Source organism: Pholcus phalangioides, unplaced genomic scaffold (genome assembly GCF_987345545.1).
Source record: "Pholcus phalangioides strain wild (caught in Gottingen) unplaced genomic scaffold, Ppha-v1.0 ptg000024l_1, whole genome shotgun sequence".
Lineage (NCBI taxonomy): Eukaryota > Metazoa > Arthropoda > Arachnida > Araneae > Pholcidae > Pholcus > Pholcus phalangioides.
Genome location: NW_028301616.1, coordinates 29,833,415 through 29,853,330, shown reverse-complemented (window position 1 = coordinate 29,853,330; position 19,916 = coordinate 29,833,415). Strand labels below are relative to the sequence as shown.

Here is a 19,916-nt window from a genome sequence, read left to right as displayed (position 1 = left end):
GATCATTTGCTTCTGGTGAAGTGCTGTTGAGCAATTTCCAAAAATTCTCTCCATCTCTTTTGCTATTGCGACTCGACGGCATATTCTGTGACAAAAAAAAAATGCTTGTTTAGGACTCTTACATCACGTCTTAAAGTTTTTCTCATGAATTTGGAATCATCCCGTATACAGGGTGGGCAAGAAGTCCGTAGAAAATTTAAAAATTCATAAAAACCGGAAAAATAACCAAATAAAAAACGGTTAGCATCGCTAGGTCACGGTTAAAACGGGATTCGACTGAAAACTGATATGAAAACTTATCTGTGTGTATATGTAAATAGATAAGTTTTCATATATATATCACTTTCTCCGCAAAGAGCAAGTAGACCTACAACGCAATACTGACATGACCTGAAAGTTTAAGTATTTACCATGTTTACTTCAAAATATGAAAGAGAGGTGGCAGCACGAGCAAGAACACGACAAGCACAATTCTGACAACATAAATACTTAAGGGCCAGAACACACATTCCGACATGTACCGATTCATTAGAAATTCTGCAGAGGAATGTGCACGAGGTGCATCTAGGGTTAAGTAGTAGTATTAGACTAAAAGGGGGAGGGACTAGTTCTACACGTTATCTGGATACTTTATCTAATTGGAAATATGTTTCTAGACTCAATGGTTCGCAAGTAATTTGCAGCGAGAGGACGTTCTTGTACACCCAGTATAAATGTGCAATAAGAAATTTAAAAAAACAAAAAAATCACGTATATTACACGAATGAAACACCTCAGGAAAATACGGTATTTACTATCTATTTTTGATGCGTTTTTCTTCATAATACTCAAGATCAGGTGTGTCTTCAGCATTTTTTTCAAAGTTGCGAGCACTGATTGTGTCTGGAATTAGTGAAATAGAACTCATACGTGGCTAATCCGACAAACGTTCAAACTAAAATCAACGTGCTTCTAATCCTTGATCAAACAGTACGAAACTGAGCGCAAGCATTGCTGGTTTTTTTACAACCACGGCGCAAAACCGTCTTCCCCCTTCCTGAAAAGTCCAAGTTACGGCTCCTGCGTGAAACGGTATCGTGAACATCATGGGATTATGTAATACATCCTATGATAAGTTTATAAAATTCACATATCCATGATTAAAACGAATAGGCACAAAGGAATTGGCAATTTTTATTTTATTTTACACAATGAGGCAATGTACATAGAAATGCTAAAAGGTGGGCTACGTTCAACAAAATCAAAAGCTACGATTGGACCAGCCAAAGGAAAGAATACGCTATGGTTCTAAAGGAAAAATACATCAATAAATAAGAAAGAACTAAACTATGATCAACGGATCAATTATTCGATAATTAATAACAAAAACCGTGACTAGTTTATCGATAATAAATTATTATATGGCACTTTTTGTAATTGTCAGAATCATATTCAATGGGCTCAGTCTGTCGCAAGAGTCTTGTCGACTTGTTAATTGGACTGATCGGTTCAGACGAATCATTTAAGGATTATGAGAAATCGATGGACATTTTCTGGCTTCATATCGATTTTTGGGAGCAATGAAAAATTAGAAACCGTTTCTTTAGACCTCGTTATTACACTCGGGTACGAGGTGCGGATACGTGCAGAGCCCCATCTTCTTGCTGAACACGGTAGCGGGTGGACAGTCGAATACGTAAACGGTGTAGCCCGACGCCACCTGTACGCAGTTGACGAATTTCCTGCAGGTTTTTGGATGAGGTCCGAAACCGGGTGCCGTACACATTTCTGAATTGGTGTTCGGCTTCCGATCTTCTACTTGGGGTTTCAACGTGGTCCTTGGAGAAGCCGTCGTAGTGAGGACGTCGTTGGTTCCGCCTCCTGGCCGGAGACCTTTCTTGATGGTATTGATCAATGGATACTTGCCCCCGTTGCAGTTTCCTCGGAAGTCATCGGTTTCCATTGACCACACCATTGCGCCACCCAAGTTATATTTCTTGACGAAATCAACCTGGAATTTCAAAGATTCATATCATAAAGCTGATAACTAAATTCGAAAGTATTGGTGTGACATGATTTGAGTTTAGAGTAGTTATTAATGATGCCCATTGCAAACTTAAAATATCGATTTCAAAGTACAAGGAAATATGATTTTTTTCAAAGCAGGCTACAGCCGAAAAAGCTTCAACTGCTCTAGAGTCACATTCTTTGCAATTTCAAAAGTTTTCTTTATTCTTTCAATCAAACGTTCCATGTTAAATGGCACAAAGCTAAAAAGCTGAAAAGAATAGCTCGCGGGGTTTCAACTTATGGCCCGCAGTCTAAATGTGGCCCTAAGAGCTGTTTGCTGTGGCCCGCCGAGCAGAACCTTTTTTAGAAAATAGTTATTTTTGCATAGAGAAACTATTAAATTAAAAAAAAAATCCTTAAAGAGAATCTGGGAAGTATCCAGATTCTCAATAGTAATGCTGTGTGCATTTGATACATTAAAAGGGCCGTCGTAACAAATTCGGGGGACCCTGGGCCAAAACAGATTTAGAGCCTCATGATTTGTTATAGGCTACATAATATTTCGATAGGTGAGATTCGGCATCCGAAAGGTATACATAATTACAAAATTTACGAAAATGCTGAAAAAAACACTCTAATGAAGGAAATAATTTTAGATTTGTTAAAAAATAATAATTTCGGAGTCATTGAAAAAAATAATTTCATAATTGATGAGAATTTATAATTAATGAAAAAATAGTTACAGAATTACTGAAAGAAATAATTGCAGAGCCACTGGTAGAAATAATTGCAGAGCTACTGATAGAAATAATTGCAGAGCTACTGATAGAAATAATTTCAGAATTGTTAAGGGTGGATTTCAGAACTCTCAAGAGTAGATTTCAGAATTGTTAGAAGTGATAATTCACGAAAAAATTAAGAAATTTTGAAAGAAATAATTTCATAATTACATCGGGACAAATTTCAGATTTAATAAAAGAAATAATTGATTAAAAGGTATTAATTAATAAAGGAAGTTATTTAAAAATGAATAACAATTCATATTTGATGAAAGAAATAAATTCAGAGTAAATGAAAGTGTTCAATAAATTTTGAGAACCCTGTTTAATAACCGAAAATACCACCGTGTCTTGGTGGCCCGCGGGCTTCGTGGAAAGTTTAGTTTGGACAGCAATGCTTGAAAGGTTGAAGTCCCCTGCTCTAGATCTAGAGATTCAGTGTCCCCACGGGCTTCGAAAATTCTCCCCATCTCTTTGAACAAACGTTCCTAAAGTTCTACAAATTTTTTTATAGGCAATTAGAGCTGTAGACAACTGAGGAGTTATTATAGACACCCTGTACTTATCTTAATACTGACCTTCAAAGCGATGCTTTTGACATTGTCAAATGATATCCACTGCTTGTCTCTATAAGCGTACGGCACTTTCTGCTCTTGATCGAATACTACTTTCCAGCTGCTGTCAGACTTGAACATCTCACATAACTAAATTTAAGAAAAGAAATGGCGCAGATACAAAATTAAAGAGAATAAATGAAAGCTAAAAGAACAAAATGCTTCTAAGAAAGAAGAATTTAATGAATGGCTAAGGCCGAGACTACACTATAAAAGTTTCATTAAAGTCCATTTATAAAACTTGGGATATGCAACTAGTAAGGCTCGAATGTAACCGATAACCTTATTCGTTGCATTTCTCAAGTTTTATAAGAAGAACTTTTATGAAACTTTTATAATGTAGTCCCAGCTTTAGAAAGAAAATTGACAAGTAAATGATTCAAAAAAAAAAGAAAAAAAGAGAGTAAAATGAATGGCTGGGAAAGAGAAAATCGAAGAAAAAAATTTCTCAAAAAATAAATTGAAGAGAATAAATAGCTAAGAAAAGAAATTAAAGATAATAAATAGCTAAGAAAAGAAATTAAAGATAATAAATAGCTAAGAAAAGAAATTAAAGATAATAAATAGCTCAGAAAGGTATGGTAATAAATTGTTCAAAAGGAAAAAAGAATAAATGGTTCAGAATTGAAACCAGAGAATAAATTTTTGGGATAAATTGATAAGCTATCCATACTTAGATGAGGCAAAAAAACCACAAGTCTTTATGGGCAGTATATTTATATTTTATCATAATTATTGGTTTTTCAATTGCTCTTATTGGACTGCTGTGTTTTTGATATAGTTTAGAATATGTATTCAACATCCATATTTTTTCATGGGTATCTTTTTTTCAGCCGCCTTGTTGGGCATTTAGTCTGTTGTGACATTTGTACGTGCATAATAAATGGTTCAGAAAAAATTAAAGTGCTTAGAAATTGAATTAGAATAATTTGACTTAGAAAAGGAAAGGAAAAATAAAATTAAAAATAAAATACATTAAATCGGTTAGGAAGTAAATTAGATAGAATAAATGACTTGAAAAGAAAATAGAAGGGAATAATTGGCCTGGAAATAAAATAGAAGGGAATAATTGGCCTGGAAATAAAATAAAAGAGAATAAATGGCTCAGAAAGAAACCTAAAGATGATAAATAGCTCTGGGAAAAAATAAGGAATAAATGAATCAAAACAGAGTTAAAGAGTAAGCAAATATAACTAGAGAGTAACTGAAGAGAATACATAGTTCAGAAAAGACAATAAATGACTCAGAAAGAAAATTAAGGTATCCGACTACCTTGAAAAAGCCATTTTTTGGAAGAGAATATAGATTTTCATTTTTTATTTTTCATAAAAGGCTTGTTTGATGTAATTCCAAAACACCTTGTTTTGCTTATATGGGGCCATTCAAGTAATACGTAAGCAGATTTTCAGCCATTTTTGACCCCCCCCCCTTGTCAGCAAAAGTCAGCAAAATACTAACCCCCCCCCCCCCCCCCGTCAGCAAAATTTCGTCAGCAGCTTAGAATATTTCATATCTTCAAAAAGGGGTCGTTGATGACGTAAGCAACCTTCACAACCCCCTCCCCTCCTTGCCATCAAAAGTCAGCAAATCCGAAACCCCCCCCCCCCTCGATGCTGACGTAATACTTGAATGACCCCTATGACGCTTAGAATCAAAGTTACGTCTACTTAAGAGGTTTTACAAGAAGTAATACGCGAATAAAGACTTTAAACGTGTTTTACGAAGAATGCTATTTTTTTGACATTTTACTTGACTTTGTGACATGATTTGTAAAAATTGATGCATTGCATCCTTACGAAATTGTAATGTTATATTTTGCTATATATTATTGAGGTTATGAATCAAAATCTAAGGTCTATCACATATATTTTTTGAATTACAGTGTTTTATAGACAAAATGTAGGATGAAATTTCAAAAACTTCACACGTACATTAACATATTTTGATGTGACTTATAAAGTATATCATGCAATCCTTTAAATTTTGGTTCACAACCTGCAACATTACTAGCTAAATACGCTGTGAAAATCGCAAAACATCTCATTAACAAAATTTTTTTGCAATTTTGTTTCGAATATCACGTGAATTTTGCCTAAAATCTGACATAAAAATGACTTTCACTATTTCGAGACACTTCCTATTACAAAAAAAATGTTATTAAATGTTATTAAAGTTCACTCCAGTACCATTTTAAAGAAAAGTGACAAGAAAGATAATCGGATACCTTAAAGAGTACCTTAAATGACCGAGAAGAAATATATATAACACTGAATTTAAAATTAACATGAACAAATATTAAATTTGAAGAGAACAAATATTAAATTTGAAGAGAACAAATATATTTGAAGAGAACAAATATATTTGAAGAGAACAAATATATTTGAAGAGAACAAATATATTTGAAGAGAACAAATATATTTGAAGAGAACAAATATATTTGAAGAGAACAAATATATTTGAAGAGAACAAATGGCTCAGAGAGTAAATTTTCAAATGGCTAGAAAAGTCATCGGTTGCAGGAAAAAGAAATATTTTATAATTGTCAAATAGTTCCAACCTCATTGTAACCCAAGTAGCCAGGCTCGCCCGTGTAAGGCCCGACGAGCCCTTTACCGGTCGCTGGAGAGCCAACTCCATTGCGGTTTGCGTCTTGCAATGCAAAACTTCGGCCATAAAGTGGCATGCCAAGTACCAGCTTATGCGATGGAGTACCTCCATTTATCCAGTATTTCACGGCAAATTCCTAACCAAAAAAACAAAATTAAATGCCTGTCAGAACGAGAGATGGTATTTCCTCTACAATTTAGAATTTGCCACTTGGTTAAACGCTCATAAAATTAACATTTACCACATTTAGCATTTGGCTGTCTCCAGAGCCTCCTTGCCTTCCGGTCAGTGGAGCGTTGTGACCCGTGACAGGATTCCAGGCTCCGTTGAAATCGTATGACATAAGGTTGATGAAATCTAGGTACCTGAGAGAGAAAAAATATAGCTCATGGACAATGTTTTGACCATCGAAGGCATGGATCCATAGGGGACGATTATCCCATTGACTTTTCCAAAAGCTTATGAGTAGAAAGCAATAACTTTTGTCTAACATTGTCCCGTAAAATACGGGACGTTGGGTCATTGTATACCAGCGTATCTAAATATTTTTTCCCCTTCGGCAGGCGCCCCTTCGGACCATATTTTATTCTCATTGACTCCCTGTCTCACATGCCCCCCCCCCCCCATCCAGGAGTGATATCCTTTCAATCCTTTGCTCTTGCTGAACTGAATTTAGTAAAAACTAAATTTATAACGAGCAAAAATTCCATAAATAACATCGATCACCCCCCCCCCTCCCCCCCTATCAGGTTCCGTTTCTAAGCTAAGTTGTGGGAGTTTCATTGATGGCCGTCTCACCGTCGTGGGTCCTCGGGAAAAGTGATATTCTGGGGCTTCATACCTAGCTGGATGCACACTTAGCTTACTTTTTTACATACTTACACTCGGAAATCATAGAGCCAAGAGCCAAATCTCATCACGTAGGCCTCCCTCCTCCCATAGACATGAGGCACCTGACCATGGCCCCATAAGGGTGGGGTTCACAGTACTCTAGCCCTGAGGATAGGGACGATCATTTATTGTTTTTGTTTTTCACGCTATAACTATAGAGGGATCCGTAAAAAGTCGAGTCCGTTGTCCTTCCGTAAGTCCCAGCCTGGGGGGCCTTATTCCAGGATGTGGGGGCCATGCCTACATGGAGACATGAGTTAAGATGACCCTGGTTCCATGGACAACTCTACTGGATTCTGGAAGTAGTCACATTTTCTCCTAACATATTTCACTTGAAACAAAACTGCATTTCCCTCTCCCTGTTTCACAGCTCTCTGTGGCCTCTTCAAAATATTTCCTGACCCCACCATTTCATCTGATTTTCAACCATGGTTTCCCCCTTACATTATCCCAGGACCGCAAGGGAGCATATTTCCCAAGAATGAGCACTTCTGTTGTATACTACTTCTTCTCCCACTTAAGGTCACCCTAGATCTGTGACTAGACTAATAGAGATAGATAAGATAAATTAATCGTTTAATTAATTAATCAAGAAGAAATTCTACGAACTTGCTCATTCCAGGGATGTCATAGGCCGTATCGATCGTGGCTTTTCCAGCTGAAACTGCGGCGGTTAGAAGTAGGCCCTGTGGCTGGAAAGCTTCCTTCAGATCCTTCAAATTTTCAACAAATGTAAAATACGCGTTAATGTACAGATCATAGTATTGTAGTAACATAAATTGAAACCGTTGAAGAAACTTAATAAATTTGAACTATTTATTTAGTAATTAAAGGTAAATTTTCCAGCAAATTATAAAATTTTGACAACTTTTAGCTGTAATCATCACACAAATAATATTTAAAAAAATATTTACAAAAACAAAAAAACTGATTTTAAAAAAATTTAAATTCTGGAAAATTTTTTCGAGAAAATTTTATATTAAAAAAATTTAGTTTTTTTAAATGTTGTCAAATTGGTAAAAGTTATTTTAAAAAATCAAATTTTGGAGAGAGAGTTTAAAAATAATCACACAGAAAGAAATATTTCTGAAGTTATATAAAAAGTTTTAAAAATGAATTTTGAATGATATTTTGTAAAAAGAAAGCTCATCGAACCGTTCTAACCCCTTCCCCCCCCACTTAAGCCAAGATTATAGTGTTATTTTGCAGAAAAAACACGTAACCCCCCCCCCCCCCAGAAGGAATAAAAATACTGAAAACCCCCCTCGAGAAAATTCTGCGTACGCCTATGGTCTTATTTCTGAATTTTCCTGTCACTGGTGCTTACATAAGAGTTTCATCGAGATGCTGATATCGGGGGATAGCCACTTGGTGAAGTTGTTTTGTCTCGACCACGAATCGCCCGCCGAAGCTTTGACAATGTTTTGGACACAGATTGAAGAAAGGCTCAGGATTCAATCATTCCTGATTTTCTTTTGAGCAGCGCCCTCTATTGACGGAAGTTTAATTTTTCTCTTGTACCAAAAAAAATCCCCCTTTGTGTGAGAATAAATGTTTCGGGAAAATGCATTCAAAAATACAGTGAAACCTCACTAGAACGACACTTGATATAACGATTATTAATCCCTTTATAACGATATTTCTTTTTTCAAATTTTGTTTTGAATAACCTAGTCTAATTTCTTTCGACCGTCGAGCTACTTTCTAGTTTCTACGCTGTACACAAAAGTATTGTGAGGTGAACCACATTAGTGAAACAACTAACTGAATTTCATTAATCATTTAATCAATATGAATTTTTTTGCAACAAATAAATACTTATTAATGCATTTTATAGTAGTACTAACAACGCCAATTCAGAAAAAATGCCAATAACATCATAAATTTTGCGGCGACTGATGATAATGACACCTCTCGATGTAACGATAACCCCCTAAACGATATTTTTTTAATGTCCCGCACGGTATCGTTGTATCGAGGCTTCACTGCATACCAATTTATTCAATTAATTTTTATGAATATTTAATTTTTTTTATGAATTTATGGGACACCCTGTATATAAAATAAGAAAACAATATTTTCCTAAAATAAAAAAAAAACTGCACGCTGTTATAAAATTCAGTTTCCAAACTTCATTTGTTTTAAAAGTTTATGAAGTTGAAATTGGTGAAATTTGTATCATTAATAGCGTCACAAAGTGGGACAGAAACGTCAAATTTTGTGGCACAATGTGGCACATTGTGGCTTCACTCTCAAAACTGGTACAGGGTAGTTTTTGAACGCCTTTTGAACATTTATTTCAAATCGAAACTATACTTCTACGATTGATGGTTGATGAGATAAAGGTCGTAGTAGCACTTACAGGACACCATGTATATAGCCAGTATTAGCCATGAAAAAAAAATCTATTTGGTGCCTACCGGACCGTCATATATCAGCTCATCGAACTTCGGCCAGGGACCTCCGGACACTTCGCGAACTGGACGACCGAAGCCCGAATCATTTCAGAAACATCGGACTCGGGCCAATCTCGGCCATTTCGCGAATTGGTCGCCCTTTGGGCTGTTTGGCAGTAACACATATAAAAATGATAAGGACTCTCATATGTGTTGGAAATTATAGCTCCTAATTTTCTAAGCCAGCGGTTCTCAACATTTTTTGATCCACGGAGCCCTTTCCAGTATATAATTTCTATGGCGGAGCCCGGTGGGCCTCTTGTTATTTATTCATCAAAGTTACTGACTTATTTTTATTATTCAAAAACATTAATAAGAATTATTTTTTTTGAAATTTACTGTTTTTTAATTTTATTTTCCTTGAGCGGCCGCGGAGCCTCTGGGAGTTCACACGGAGCCCTAAGAGCTCCACGGAGTACCGGTTGAGAGCCGCTGTTCTAAGCAATATCTTTTTAAAAAGTTTATGAAGTCTAAATAGGTAAAATCAGCACCTTCAACAGCGTCACGAAGTTGGCCTTATCGGCGGGTGATCCACCTCTATTAGCAGGATACTCCCAGTCGACGTCGAGTCCATCGAAGCCATATCTCCTCAGGAAATTGACGCAGCTCGAGACGAACGTTTTCCTCGACTGAGAGCTGGCGGCCATGTTGGAATACTTGACGGAACCTTCGTTCCAACCGCCGATGGCCAACAGCAACTTCAAGTTTGGATTCTTTTTCTTGAGACCAACTAATCTTTCGTATCCACCTACAAATTAAATAGACGATGTTGATATCTGAAATAAATACAATTGATACGAAAAAAGTGCTTTCTCGGGGACTGGAGAAATCCATACTGCTTTAAGTGTTATTAGGGGTACCATCTCCTCTTCCGAAACATGAATGTAATCCTTAAACCATTCGTCTTCAACCTTTCTCATACCAACAACTCCCATGGATAAGATCTTATCTATAGGGGGGTGTTGTTCATACACGGCGGGCCAAATCGAAACTTCTCAAGAAGCCCGCGGGCCACCAACTCATGTAATTTACTGAAATCTTAACAAGCATTTTCATTATCATTTAAAGCGCATGCCGGAGTTCTTGCCCGGGAGCTTTGGTGATGGTTATTATAAGAGCGCTTGATTCGTGAATATGCCTCCAATAGGATGATAGGGTACCAACCTCTCGAGTCCCAACCATTACAGTCGAATTCCGTTATAACGTTCTCCAAGAGACCGGAGAAATCACTTCGTTATAATTTTTTAGAAATTTCGTTATAAAGGAATTCTAGGTTTTTGTATTGTTTCTATGCGAACTTCTCTAGTGGATTAGAAAAGTGTTCGTTAAAACGAGATTTTCGCTATAACGGCATTCGTTAAAACGGGATTCGACCGTAGTTTGGTCGGGCACTGCACGGAAACCTATGCCCTCTTCCCCCATCCTACAGTAGGGGCTCCCTATACTGAGATCTTTGGTGGGGCTCCCGGGTATGACTCATCATGCCTCCTTCCCCTATTGTGGGATCATTCAAGTATTATGTCATCATCGGGGGGGGGGGGGTGTTCGGATTTGCTGACTTTTGATGACAAGGGAAGGGGAGGGGGGGGGGGGTTTGAAGGTTGCTTACGTCATCAACCACCCCTTTTTGAAGATATGAAATATTCTAAGCTGCTGACGAAATTTTGCTGACGGGGGGGGGGAATCTGCTCACGTAATACTTGAACGGCCCCTATGAAGTTTTACAATAGTGTGAAAAACAAAAATTATGAGAATAATCTCTCGGGCCCCGGGCCGGAACTCTTCCAGCCTCACCCCTTCGACTGTGTTAAGAGCAGAGAGACTCCTACGCATGGGGGGTGGGGAATAGGGGGGGAGAACCGTGCCCCCTCCCAAGTCAATCAAAAATTCAAAAATTTCAATATTTCAGTTTAAAAGATTAAAATATCGAAAGAAAATACCCTTAATGTGCAATTTCAGTCATTCCCAACGTGGGCGTTAATGCCCCCTGGGGTGGGGGTGGTGGAATGTTCCAGGGGGCGGTAGAAGCTACGGGTGTAGCATAAGATTCTTTGGGTTAGATTGCGTTGGGGGCGCTGGGAGAAAAAAAATTTCTGAAGAAAGGGGGGGGGGCCGATGGGACAAAAAACGTTGGAAACTAAATTTGTTTAAATTCCGTAAAATAGCCTCACATTATAATCAAGGGTTCCACTGAACAGCATTATAACCATCAAGGGTTCCGCGAGAAACTTTAAGTTGGAAACCCCCCTGATTTGGACGGATTTGCTTTGCTTCCCGGTTCTGATGTGTCCCTGTGATCTAGGGTATTCAACTTTTTTAGGAGCGTGTGGGGCATTTCATTTGTTTGAAAACGTTTCGCGGCCACTTAAGTGATGTGTCGCATTCCACTCGAGTGATCTGGAACTTTGCCGCGCGGACCGCTTGTAAATGTGCCGCATGCCGTTTGAGTGATCTGAAACTGTGCCACAGATTGCTCAAGTAATCTGGAACTGTGCCGCGGGCCACTTGAGCTATCTGTAAATGTGTCGAAGGCCACTTGAGTGATTTGAAACTGTCACAGATCACCTACTCATGTGATATCAGTGAATATGCCGCGGGCCACTTGAGTGATCTGTAGATGTGACGCGGGTGGCTTGAGTGATATGTAGATGTGACGCGGGTGGCTTGAGTGATATGTAAATGTGAAGAGGGCCTCTTGAGTGATCTGTAAACGTGACACGGCAGCTTGAGGGATCCGTAAATATCATGTGTTACTGAAGTGATCTGTAGAGGTGCCGCGGACAGTTTGAGGGACCTGAAACAGAGTCACGGATTACTCAAGTGATGCGTGAATATGCTGTAGGTCCTTTAAGTGAACTGGAAATATGAAACTTAGTTAATTTTTACAAAATTAGGTTTAAGGTAGTGGACCACATCAGATGAATCCAATGGCCACATTTGGCTTGCGAGTCGTGCATTAAGCATGCATGCCCTACATAGAACTCCCACCCAAGAGGGAACCTCAATAAATTTTAGTCCAAAGGGTCCAGAGATCAACGTTATTTTAAGATTCATCGAAAGACTGGTTGTTTGTGGAGATGAAGATTACAAGGAAGAAAATTCATGACTGCCTCCACGGGGACTCGAACCCCGGTCTCTTACTTGCCAGACGAGTGCTCTCTAACATCTAAGCCATAGTCTCCCAAACTTTTTGTTCCATCGCCCCCCTTCATCAGAAATTTTTTCCTCTCATCGGCCCCCAACTCGAGTAAACCCATAGGATCCTATGTCAAATCAGTAGGTTCTATCGCCCCCTTGGACAATTCCATCGCCCACCAGGGGGCGATATTGCCCACTTTGGGAAACACTGATCTAAGCTATGGCAGCAGATAGAATATTTCAACCTTGGAGCGTATATATATATATGTTGAAAGGCACCGTACATGGACGGCGTCATCAATCAACTAATAGCTTGTGAATGACATAGGCCAGCGGTTCTCAACCTTTTTTGACCCACGGAGCCCTTTCCGGTATGTAATTTCTATGGCGGAGCCCCAGGCGCCAATTTTTTATTTATTCATCAAAGTTTCTGACTTATTATTAAAAATATTAATAATTATTATTTTTTCAAATTTACTGGGTTTTTTATTTTTCTCGAGGGACCGCGGAGCCCCTGGAAGTTCACACGGAGCGCCGGTTGAGATCCGCGGACATAGGCCAACCAGATGGCTTATAGAAATGTCCTCTCAACTTGTAATAAAAGATTCATCGAAAGAGTTGGTTATTTGTGGAGATGAAGATTCATCGGGTGCGAGAGACCGGGGTTCGAATCCCCGTGGGGGCAGTGATGAATTTTCTTCCTTGTAATCTTCATCTCCCTAAATAGCCAGTCTTTTTCGATGAATCTTGTATTGTCAAGTGGAGGACATTTCTATATGCAACGTTATTTTACTCAAAGAAAATGAATTTAATATGTAAAAGAGGTCTATCCATCCTGTATGTGGGAATTGGGCTGGAGGCCTCAACAATTGGTGCCAGGAGAAGAAAAAAAGGGAGCCCCCCATGGGCGAAAGTGGTCAAGAAGAACTGTTCTGATTTACTGCATGTTTTACATTAGTGTTTACAGTAGGACACTGAAAAACTCGGATTATCAATGAGAACGCAAACACTTACCTAGGCCGTAGTTCTGTTTGAGGTCGAGATAAGGGTCGTAGGCGGCTATTTCATAGTTCGGTGCCAGCTTGGCGAAGGCGTACACCACGTGAGTACACAGGAAAGGATCGATGTCTTCTATGACGAATTTACCAGCTCCGTTGCGATAATTTGCCCAAGTGCCGACATAGCATACGATCCTGGACGGAGATCTTGCGGCTTCTAGACTCGCTCCTGAAATGAAAATGCAGCAGGCATTTTCAAATTCATGCTTACGGGGGAGCAATATCATAGGGTGAAACAAATGATTGACACCGTATTACTGCATTACGTTTTAATTACAACATCTAATGTGCAATTGTAATTGCTAGAGCCCGGATTGCATATTTTGCCCTTTTTTTTAGCATTGATGCATTTGTTACTGCCAAAGCCCGAAGTGCGGCCAATTCACGAATTGGCCAAGAGTTTTTTTAGCAATAATTTGTTAAATCAATATTTCTCATAATACAGTAAAACCCCTCTTTTGCGGACACTCGTGGGTCAAAAAAAAAAAAAATTGTCCGTAAAAGAGGGGTGACAGTGTCAGAAGTTTTTCTGTATTATATAATATTAACAGTAACTGAAATAGTTGTTTTTTCCTTTATATGAATATGAATGCAATTCGGACAAATATGAGAGAACGCCATAAAAATACATAATTATCGCATAGATACGAAGTTAAAATTACAAAATAAATATTATAAAAAGTTTTCAAAAAAAATAAATATTATAAAAAGTTTTCACAATGGATTAAGATATTTTGGAAAAACTAATCAGTTTTGCCGAGCATTTCAACTCCTTCAAAATGTATTTTAAGCTGAAAGACTACTTCCAATGACTTTTCGTCATTGTGTTCACACTAAAATGTATTTAATCAATGCATTGAATTCATCTGCAGGAGCACGAACTCCAATTTTACGTTTTTCACAGTTTTGAAACCATCAATTTTTTTTCTCTTAGTGATAGAGAGCAACGATTATACTAGAGCTGGCCGTATTGAACATCGGCGGAATATACTGTAAAATACATCAGCACAATCAGCAACATATAATTTCAGATTCTAAACGGACATCAGAGGTGCCAGACATTAACAAACTTCCAGCCAAAATTGCATTTAAAAGTTCTGTGGGGTTTGAACATATCCCATACCAATAATACCGGTTTCTCGAACACTGCTACACAAATGGCAACTGATTGTGGGGGGTCGATATTTTCTCATCAAAAACTGACCCGACTGTAAGCCGACCTCCCACTTGAGAGAGGAACGAATTTTTCCACAAAAAAAACTCGACTTATACACGAGTATATACGGCAACCATAGTTGATCAAATATTTAGACTTTTGCAGCCATCTAGTGCATAATGCAATATGCAATACCATAATGCAAAAACAAATCCAATTATTGGTGTCCGTATAAGGGTTTCAGTCCAATGGAACGAATGATGAAAATAGTATCCGTGACCGTTTCTGAGGGTGACCGTTAAACAGGGGGTTCGAAATACATTATTTAAATAGGCTTTGTGACGAGATATTTGGTTGTAAAACAGGGGTGACCGTTAAGAAGGGTTTCACTCATGGGCGAAGATACGGGGGAAGGCCGTGAGGGGGCATTGCCCCCCCCCCCAGCGTCAAAGGTGAAAAGTTGACAGATCTAATGTACATATGCATATATGAATTGACATCATCATCATCATCCTGCCCCCCCCCTCCCCCAGAACTCCAAGTCTATCTCCGCCTATACTTTTACTGTATTTTCATAACATCTCGGCTTTTTTCTCCCACTGTAGGTAAGATTTCGTGAATTAATAGAGATGTTTGTGGTACTGTTTTTTCCAAATTATCAACCGTTTTATTCTAAGGCTATTAGAGATGTAAAAAGTGTTTTTTAGAAAAAGAGTGAAAAAAGTACATTTTTTTCAGAAATATTGTCGAAATTATTTTGTTACTGGTATTTCATTACTGAGCAGCTACAAAAAACTAGAAATGTGTAAATAAAGTACAGTACATATACAGGTATATGCCTTTAAAAACATGATATGCATTTTAAAAAACTATCTGCTGTTTTTTTGCATGATAATTTTTTAATGCATATTCGAGATTTTTCTAGTGCATAACTTAATTTGGGTGTTTTATGAATATTTTTGTTTCTTGTAATGCATATTTTAGCATTTTTACGCGCATATTTCGGCATTTTTAAGTGCATATTTTTAGAGCGTATTTAGCCACTTTTTAATGCATATAATCCAGGTTCTAGTAAATTACGTTCACAAGAAATATTTGCATACTCACCTTCAACAGAGAATACAGCGACGAGTACACAAGCGAAAAAGAGTACAGACTTCATGGTCGAGAGTCCGAGATACGGGAATACAACACCTGTAAAACACCATACGTACTTGTATTTATATATTTGGATATGCGAAAAACACTTCCGACGAAACACTCTTCAGTAAGAACATGACAAACATGGTCTATACATATAAAAACGGCGGAATTATCTTTATTTGTTTTTTGTTTTTGTTTTTTTCTGAGAAAAATATTTGGAGATAATTTGATTATTCCCGTATTTTGAACCCCGAAAATCGTTTTCATAACCGAAGAATATGGTATCCGTTCACAATACGTAGAATTCTATTGTGTTATGGAGGGGCCTCGATCAAATTATCGGGCGGTTCCGAGATGGATTTTTACGACTTGGCAACAAGTTGTTTTTGTTCGACTTGGTTGAAGGAACACAATCGTCGCATTTGTCGACGATGTAGAGAATGAGAGGGGAAAATATCTCGTGTCACCCTAAATATCGTAATATCGTGCGAGGTCAATGGAATCGTCTCTTGACCGTGTGACCGACCCACCGACTGCTTAGAATTTTTCGGAAATTATTATTCTGTATTGGGTGGAAGTACTTCTCCCCGATGAAAAGAGGAAAAGTCCTTAACCTTTTCCCATAGGAAATTTTTTTTTTGTCACCTTTTGAACTTGAAGGTAATTTTATTTTGTGATCCTTTACAGTGAAACACGAGACAATTTTATGCATACAAGAAGGCTGACCATATTTCCTCGAGAAAAAATACGGGAAATTTTGAAAACTCTAGAGAAGTTCGTGAAAGTACGTTCGAACTATCCAAGTTCTAGTGTATATGCGAGATGGATATTCATATTTATATAACTATAATTATCATAATATAATTTGTAAGTTTGGAAAATGATTTTATTGGTTTGAAAAACGAATAAAAATTCTCAAGATGGCTTCACATTGAAAATAAGGAAAATTTTCCTCAGAAAAGCCGAGACGGCTATTTTTGGCAATTCATGAGACAACTTTTTGAATAGTTGAAATAATATAAGAAAAAGTTTACAGTCAAATTTCAGACAGAAAATTTTGAAATAAACTTTTATAAAAATTCTAAAAAAAATTGCAGTTTTTTAAGTTGAAATGTACAGAATGAACCTAACCTGAAGGAAAAACTAATACCGTAGAGAAGAAATAGATTTTTTTTGGAGAAATGGGGAATTTATTATTAAAATTTCTTTAAAATTAAAAAAATATATTAATAAAATTATTTTTTTAGGGTAAAAAAATTGTAAAACAAATTCAAGAGAAAAATAATTAGAAAATTCAATGTTCGAAAGATCGCTATTTGAGAAACGTTTTTCAAATCAATTACTAATTTCAATTAAATTTGTTCCTATCTTTGAATAATTAGATTAATTGAGTAATTAGAGACAAAGGAAATTGAAATATCTTTCAAATTACTAGTAATTTCCGTAGTAAATAGAAAGCTTTATGTCTATATTTTTTTTGCTATACATACGCACAGAATAAATTAAAAAAAATAATTCAAAACCAAATGGAAATTTTTCCCTCAAAACTGCATAATTATTTGAGAAATAAATTCAAATTATTACCACACATTTTAAGTTGATAAAAAAAATTTATTTATTGCAAATATTAATAACCAAATGAACTACAGGTTATCACAATCGTTTTAAATTAATTAATTTAAAGTAATAAAACTATAGAATTATCGATAAAATTAATTAATTATGACATCGAATTTTTGTTTGGAAAAATTGGAATAAAATGAAAATAATTCATTAGTAAACGTAACTTACGACACGTATTGTTCATGTGTTGTTTGATGAAAAGAAGTAAGAAGGCGTTGATGCAGGTATTTATATGAAGGCAGGTATTTATCAGAATTTTCAATTTTATCAGTATTTGAATAAAATACAAAACCCACAGAAAAAACAAGGAAACAGGGGAAAAAGGAATAGATGTCTTATTTGAGTATTATCTTATCACGTCCATGAGAGAGATTAACGTCTGTCACTCTTCCAAATCCTTCGATACACGAGCATAAACGTTAGTCAGTTTTTTGGCTTAAAAAAAACAAAACAATCTAAACACCTGATGATGGCGCTCAATGTGTTAACGGTCTGACGCCAACACTTTTCTATGAATTGTAGTGATGCAACACCTGTTGAGTGAGGAAACAATATGCAGTGGTGATGGATAACAATGGAGAATTGTCAATTCCCCCCCGTTTTATAACCGAGATTGTTCCTTTATTACTGTCAAATTAACTTGCGTGAATAGTCATCAGTTGATGAGCTCTGTGAAAGCTGGATTGACGTGATTATGCGGTTTTAATTGTGGTAATAATATTTTATACCGTATAATTAGGGTGACCACATGACCCGTTTACCCCGGGCATTCCCGTATTTTTTTCGAATTTTGGCCTTCGAGAATTGTTTACAAAAATATTCAGTTTTCCAAACGAAGCTTTTTTGAGTTTATAATCATCAAATCAAGAATTATAATTGTTTTTACGACTTATATTAAAATATATTGTGATACTTATGACTGTAAATAGGAATACAGTGATACCTCAGCTAACGAAGACGATTTATTCCGGAAGCACGTTGGTTAGCCGAAATCTTCGTAACTCGAAACATTTCCAATAGGTTTTTATGGAAAATCATTTGATCTAATCCGTCTGTTTCTGCCCAAGATTTGAAGATAAGTTTTTAAAACACCACGGAATGCTATAAAAAAACATAGAAACTGATTGGAGGCTAAAATGAACAGCTTCAAAATTGAAAAAACTAGAATCTACAGGAAAATGAATCTACAAAAACTCAGTTGATTTCCAAGGTTGTCTCCCATCCATTTGTGATTTGGTCAGCTCATTTCGGTGTCTGATGGAAAAGATATTCTCCTATAATGTCCAGATACACGGAGTCTTGAACTGAAAGAAACCACGCTCTCTGAAATAATAGGTTCGCGTTTTTTCTATTAGCTGAATATTTTTCATTTTACATGAAATGATACAAAAACTTTCTGAAGGAGAAGTGAATTTACATCTGGAAAAAAAATTCCGGAGTTGACATGAGTTAATCGGATTCAAGTGACAGTAACTCCGATGCGTGTGTGTGTGATGATTTGGCGACAAAATTCATCTCATGACGCGGCTGTCTTATGTTAGCATCTGCATCCATATCAACGAAAATATTCGTTAGCCGAGGTATCAGTGCATTCATCTCACGTGTTTGTCACGTTTGAATTTTTTTTTTTTTTTTTGCATTCCTAACATTAATTTTAGCTGAGATTTGAATCATTTAACGCCATTTGCTATTTTGGACAATTTCCTCACTAATTAGCAACTTAATGTGTTTTCCCTCTAGAATTTTATAATAGTACTGATTGAATATTGGGCTTTATCCTGTAGAAGAAAAATATTCTTTTACCGTAATAAAAATAAATTATACAATTTGAAAAAAAAAATCATTAGAATTGCTCAAAGTAATAAAAAAAAAATATGTTATTGAATTATACAGGGTGTCCTATAAGCCTTAATTCGGCCTTTATCTCGTCAACCGTTCGTGTAGTTACGGTTCTAATTCAAAAAATGTGTGTTCAAAGAAATCACTCTGTACCAGTTTCGAGAGTGAAAATATACTCATAGTGTGTTACATAAAATAAAAAAATCTAAATTTTTATACGGTCCACCTGTTTTTTTAACTCCCAATTAGGAAGTTGTTGCCCTTTTCCCCCTGAGGCCAATAAAAAGATTCCATGATTCTGAGTACAATATTCGCTGAGATGTTGGAATTTAGAATCAGAAAAAAGTTCCGAAAGAACGGCATAAATAAATGGGGGGGGGGGGAACGATGTCTGTGAGTTTAGGCTGTGTTTTCCCAACCATTCCCCGATTTTTGAATTCAAATATCTCAGCTAAACGTGGAATGTTTTTTTTGTTGGCATCCGGGGAAGCATGGCAACAACTTCACAATTGCAAGTTAGAGAACAGAGGAATCGTATAAAAATTTAGAGATTTTTATTTTATTTTATGACGCGCACTGTATTTTCACTCCCGAAACTTCAAAGTCTGATATAGGGACCATTCA

General features: G+C 36.7%; 1 protein-coding gene across 1 annotated transcript; it reads right to left on the bottom strand.

Moving 5' to 3' along the window:
• Positions 1-1,160: 1,160 nt before the first annotated feature.
• LOC149069189 (chitinase-3-like protein 2) lies at positions 1,161-17,861 on the bottom strand. The gene is made up of 9 exons (XM_089250480.1): positions 17,622-17,861; positions 15,795-15,881; positions 13,488-13,700; positions 9,827-10,083; positions 7,490-7,593; positions 6,231-6,354; positions 5,940-6,125; positions 3,347-3,472; positions 1,161-1,990 (listed from the first exon to the last, which is right to left on the bottom strand). The coding sequence occupies exons 1-9, from the start codon at positions 17,635-17,637 to the stop codon at positions 1,583-1,585; spliced, it is 1,521 nt and encodes a 506-aa protein (XP_089106606.1). The 5' UTR covers positions 17,638-17,861; the 3' UTR covers positions 1,161-1,582.
• Positions 17,862-19,916: the final 2,055 nt, after the last annotated feature.

Bases quoted from the DNA above. Each gene is read 5' to 3' on its own strand.
- LOC149069189 (XM_089250480.1), bottom strand. The intron at 7,594-9,826 runs GTGCTGATTTTA...GAAAATTTGAAG, and splicing joins ACTTCGTGACGCTGTTGAAG to GATCTGAAGGAAGCTTTCCA. The intron at 1,991-3,346 runs GTCAGTATTAAG...TTGAAATTCCAG, and splicing joins TCAAAAGCATCGCTTTGAAG to GTTGATTTCGTCAAGAAATA.